The sequence below is a fragment of the Pinus tabuliformis genome, chromosome X (assembly GCF_031772625.1).
Source record: "Pinus tabuliformis cultivar Carrire ecotype Pingquan chromosome X, CPIR1, whole genome shotgun sequence".
NCBI lineage: Eukaryota > Viridiplantae > Streptophyta > Pinopsida > Pinales > Pinaceae > Pinus > Pinus tabuliformis.
The window spans coordinates 672015899-672021929 of record NC_142308.1 but is presented as its reverse complement, the minus strand read 5'-3'; the positions used below and the strand labels follow the sequence as shown (position 1 = coordinate 672021929).

Genomic DNA, 6031 nt, shown 5'->3' with positions numbered 1-6031 from the left:
AGCCTGATGGAGTCTCAGGGCCAAGATCTGCCCTCCGGTCCTGCCGTAGATGCATTTAATCAGATCCTGGCAAGTCTGCCTCCGGAGACCCCCATGCAAGTAGCTTTGTTGCTGGCAGATCAGGGACTTATTGGCCAATTCACGGGACTTTGGCCCTCCCCGAAAACTACAGAGCAATGGGTTAACAGGAACTGGGAGCCCCTGATCAGTCAAAGCGTTACCTCTTACTTTCTAGGGCGAGGGTATTTTCTTTTCGAATTTACCTCCAGAGAGGACAAAGACCTGATCTTTTGAAATGGACCGTACTTAATGGGTCCTCAGGGTCTCTACCTGAACAAATGGACCCCGGATTTTGACCCAACGGTAGATGTTCCCAAGGCTGTTCCAGTATGGGTTCATCTCCCAAATCTGTCGGTTCATTGTTGGAACTGGGACTCCTTGAAACACATTGGCAACTCCCTCGGGAAATTCATAGATCGGGCAAGCAACAAGGATCAGTACGATTGTGCCAGGATCTGTGTGGAGGTAGATCTAGAGGAGGGTTTACCAGAAGCAATCAAAATCAAAGTCGGCAGCTGGTCCCATGTGCAGATCTTGGATTATGAACAGCTGCCATTCAAATGCAGGAAATGCCACGTGTATGGGCACTTCGCTAGAAACTGCCCGACTAACCCAGAGCCAGAGAAAGGAAATGAAGAGGGTTGGAACCAAGTAAGACGAGCTAGAGCCAACCACAAGGGGCAGAAACAGGGTGGACCATCCGGCAAAGGCAATTTTCAGGTTAATGCCCAGAGGCCCCCTACCAAAAAGGCGCAAGAAAACAAATTTGACCTTTTAAGCCAACCGACAGAAGACACTCCAGAGGTAGAGATCCAAAAGCCAGAATCCTCAAGGAAAATCACACCTCCAGCTTCCCCCAAAGAAGTTGAAAACCCCAAAGACACGGTCCCAGAGGACGAGGAAGAAGCTCCCTCGGCCTCACTCAAAGGAACAAGTCCCGAAGATCCAAAAGGCATGATCATAGAAGATGAAGAAGAAGAGCAGGAAACGGAAGAATCAGAAGAGGAAGGAGAAATAGGAGAATCCCACACCCCGGTAAGAAGATCAACAAGAGGCCGGAAAACAGACAGGGAAAAAAGGGAGCAGGAGACTTACAAAGAAAAACTCCAGGGCAGTCAGCCAACCTTGGAGAAAATGCTAGCTTCAAAGCCAAAGATATTGAAAAATCCGCCCCAAGGCTCCAAGGGAGCCCACCTGAAGCATAAATAATGAAGGTCATCTCCTGGAACTGCAGAGGGATGGGGAGCAAAATTAAAGAAGAAGCCATCAGAAGTCTAATCAGGACAGAAACCCTAGATCTACTTCTCGTCCAGGAGACAAAGCTGGAAGACATAGCCTTCCTTCAAACAAGCAAGAAAGTCTGGAATAAAAGCGAAGCAAGAGCAATCTCCGCCCGGGGCGCCTCAGGAGGAATAGGTACTCTTTGGAATGCCAATAAATTTACAGTTCTATTCGAGGCCAGGAATACCCATTGGTTGATGCTGAAAATGCAGAACCTGGATACTAAGCAAACGTTCTGCCTCTTCAACGTTTACTCTCCAGTCAACGTTGGGGAAAAAAAGACTGTTGGGACTCTCTAAGATAGCAAGCAGATTTGACAGACCTGGAAAACATAATAATTGCTGGCGATCTCAATCTTACCCTACACCCATCAGAAAAAAGGGGAGGCAGCATAGTTAGAGATCCGGCTAGAGAATGGGTGGAGGACATAGTGCAAGACTGGGATTTGCTGGACATCAAACCCTCTTCAGGTAAGTACTCTTGGTCTAATAAAAGAGTGGGCCCTGGCCACATTGCTGCCAGGTTAGATAGGTTTATCATTCAAAGTTCCTTTCTGCTGCTAGGATTAGAGCCTAGAATGTATATTCTTGCCAACAGCATCTCTGATCATAAGCCCATAAAGTTAGACCTGTTAGCTCATCATGATCTGGGCCCCATCCCATTTAGGTTCAGCCCTCTTTGGGTAAAGGAGAATGATTTCATGCAAACAGTCAAGGAATGTTGGAACCAACCAGTCAAAGGATCGCCATTCTATATTTGGGAGGAAAAACTCAGAAGGGTGAAAAGAGCCCTAAAAAGATGGGCCAAAACGCTGTCCAACCCAGCCACAATAAGGAAAACCATTAAAGCAGCTCTTGTTTCTCACCATAATGGTATGGAAAACGCAATGCTTACAAAGGACTCATTAGAACAAGAAACCCATTTACAACAGCAATATCACAAGGCCTGTTTAGCTGAAGAAGAGTATTGGAGAATGAAATCTCGGAACCTCTGGCTCAAAGCAGGGGATAGGAACACTGCTTATTTTCATAAACAAGCCCAGGCAAGGAAATGTTTCAATACTATCTCAGAAATTAAAGAGGAGGGAGATATCCATAAGGATTTTGAGCATATAAAGAGAGCTGCGTTTACTCATTTCCAGAATCTATATAGTGAAGACAAGGACCCAAGTCACTATCTGGAGCTGTTAGTTAATATACCCTCTGTAATTTCTCAGCGAATTAATGAATCTCTGGAGGCCAAAGTCACTAAAGATGAGGTGAAAAAGGCGCTCTTCGACATGGATCCGGACAAGGCCCCTGGGCCGGATGGTTTCTCTGCTAGATTCCTCCAAACGTGCTGGCCGATTATTGAAAAAGATCTTCTCAAAATGGTACAAAAATCCCAAAATATTCAGAAAATCGGAGGCAGTACCAATTCTGCGTTTTTAGCACTCATACCCAAAGAAAAAGGTGCCAATAACTTCAACAGATTTCGGCCGATTTCTCTATGTAATACAGGGTACAAATTGATCACCAAAGTAATTGCAAACAGATTGAAGTTTATCCTCCCCAAAATAATTCCAGAGAATCAAGGAGGCTTCATCCATGGAAGGCAGATCGTGGACAACTTTCTACTGGTCCAGGAAGCAATACACTCAAGTCTACTCCGAAAAGAGCAAGGTATGGTGATCAAACTTGATTTAGCAAATGCTTTTGATCGAGTCAATCATAGCTTCCTTTTGAATGTTATGTGTAAGCTAGGTTTTGGAACAAACTTCATTAATTGGATCCGGGCTTGCATCTCGGAGCCATGGATAGCTCCTCTTGTTAATGGAAGAGCCACAGACTTCTTTAAAGCCTCGAGAGGACTCAGGCAGGGGTGCCCTCTATCCCCCCTGCTCTTTGTCATCCAGGCCTCAGCCCTCAGCTTCCTGCTAGATAAAAAGTTGCAGGAACAAGAAATTAATGGTCTGCGCATTGCAAGAGGAACCAAAAATATCAATCATGCTTTATTTGCAGATGACACATTGCTGTTAGGTCCCGCCTCTGTTCCCTCTGCCACAAAGTTTAAAGAGGTCCTGGATGAATTTAGTGAAGCTTCAGGCAGTGTTGTTAACAAGAGAAAATGCCATATTTTCAGTTGGAACACTTCGCCTAGACTGCTATCTGCCATATCCAGATGTTTGGGCTTCGAAGCTTCCTCCTCCTGGTCGTCCTTTAAATACCTGGGCCTCCCAATATCTCAAAAGAGACCAACCAGCAAAGATTGGCTTCCACAGTTAGAAAAGTTCAAGGCAAAGATTCAAGCCTGGGGATATTCCTGGCTGAATGCTGCAGGCAAAACAGTCTTAATAAAATCTGTTCTCAACAGCTTGCCCCTATTCCAATTTGCAGGTCTCCTCGCTCCGGCATCCATACTAAACAAAATGGAGGAATACATAAGGAGGTTTTTTTGGAAGGGAGGGAAACAAAATGAAAAAAAGATCCCTCTTGTCAGCTGGGATATCATCTCCAAGCCGCTGTGGGAAGGTGGCCTAAATTTTAAGAATCTTCGTCAACAAAATGTAGCAATGGCTGCAAAAATCGTGTGGAGGATCATCGCCCCCAATCCTGGCTGGGCTCAAAAGGTGCTCTGGAAAAAATATTTCAGAGGTTCAAGATCCAGATGCTTAGAAAATGTGATTCACCTGCCTAATTCGACATTCCTCAAAATTTATGACAGAGCCGCATCTCTAATCATCGCCCACTCCTACTGGATACCAGGCAACGGTAAAAAAATCAATATCTGGTCGGACAGAATCATGAACAAAGAGCCAATAGAAGCCAGAGCCTCCATTAACTCGCTGCGTTGTTGGATGGACAGAGAAGGAATGAAATCTCTGTGGGATATTTCATGTTGGAATAACTCGATTTGGGCAGGCTGGAAGCGATTAAATGTGTCGGACAACCTGAACTCTGAGTGGATCACGCTGTTAGACGCCCTCCAAGGATTGGCTCCCACGCAATCGAGGAAGAGAGACGAGATGGGTTGGGGGCCAAAAGCCAAAGGTTATGCAGTCGCACAGGGGTATGCCAAATTGAACGAGAAACCTCACGTTCCTCCGAATCCAGCTCCATGGCAAGGCGTTTGGCACCAGCCCTCATGGCCCAAGGTCGATTTCTTTGCCTGGGTCTACTGTCACGGGAAAATATTAACTTATGATAACCTGCAGAAAAAAGGCTTCCACGGCCCTTCCATGTGTCCTCTGTGTAATGAAAGCGTTGAGACAACAATCCACCTAATGCTAGAATGCAGCTTCTCCAGGCAGATCTGGTCCTATTTTACTCATGATCTGGACCCAAATTTCACTGTCCCTTGCTCCACTTCTGATCTTTTCGCTGAATGGTCAAACAGATTCCCAGGTCCTCCCCCTAAAAATCTGATTATCAAGGCAACATGGGTTGTCCTCCCAAAAATCATCTGTTGGCAGTTATGGATAGAGCGCAACAAAAGAATATTTAGAAACACAAAACAGAGTCACAAAGTCCTGGAAACCAAGATAAAAAGCCACATAAAGGAATGCTTGATTGATATAAAAGACGACACCAACCTCAGACAGCAGGATATAGCATGGGGATCAACGCTAGAACTCCAATTTCAGCCAGCAGTCAAAAAAGCCCTCATTATCAAAGAATGGCAAATAAGAAAACCCGAGAATGACTTTCAAGAGTGGCTTAAATCGCAAGCAAGGCACTTCCTTTTCTTTGATGGAGCAGCAAAGGGAAATCCGGGCAAAGCTGGTGTAGGAGGTGTTGTCCTAAATCAATCCGGGGAAAAAATTCACTCCTACGCCTGGGGACTCAAGATCCTCAAAGAACTGGACATAAATGAAGCAATTGTCATAGGTGACTCTCAAGTCATTATAAATGCAATGGTTACCAACACCCCAGTACAGGACCTCAATCTAGCAAGGCTGATTACCAGGATCAAAGGTATGGAAAACAGCTTCCAGGACTTGAAGTACTATCACGTGTTGAGAATTCATAATAAAAAGGCGGACATCGAAGCCAATAAAGTTGTCCTTCTCTCTGCTGGGATCAAGCTGAAAGAGGATGAAGAATCATGGGAGCCCATTCCATAAATAAACTGCTGCCATGTTCTACTGTCTGTTACTAAATCAATTTGTTTGTATTTTCAAGTGGGGGAAAATCTCCGAAATTAACTCAGTGGGGGTCTATCCAAGGAAGAAAATTGTAAGCTTCAGCTACATCCTTAGCAAAGAAATGCAGCAGGACAAAGAAGCTCAAAATGTAATCAGATTTTGGCATTCTGCCCAAGATTAATACAAAGCATCATAACCGTTCCTGTAAATAAATAAATAAATAAATTAACTTAATTAATAAAAGAAAAATAATTACTTTAATATTGAAATCGATCTATGATAATATGTTTTTATTAATTTATAATTAAAATAATTAAGCAAATTAACAATTAAATAAATCTAAAAATTTAAAATATTATAGTTTTATTCTTTTTATATAATACTTAAATTATTATTATTATTATTATTATTATTATATATATATATATATATATATATATATATATATATATATATATATATATATATATAATTAAAATTAAAATAAATATAAAATAATTAATAACTTTTATTTATAACTAACTATTAATCTAATAATCATTTAAATTAATTTATTTTAATTAATAT

General features: G+C 42.6%; 1 protein-coding gene across 1 annotated transcript; it reads left to right on the top strand.

The window, feature by feature from the left end:
* Positions 1–309: 309 nt before the first annotated feature.
* On the top strand, positions 310–5443 carry LOC149141755 (uncharacterized). The gene is made up of 4 exons (XM_089451322.1): positions 310–1012; positions 1662–1811; positions 1905–2792; positions 3084–5443. Exons 1-4 carry the CDS (start codon positions 310–312, stop codon positions 5441–5443), a joined length of 4101 nt encoding a protein of 1366 aa, XP_089307448.1.
* The last annotated feature ends 588 nt before the right edge of the window (positions 5444–6031 follow it).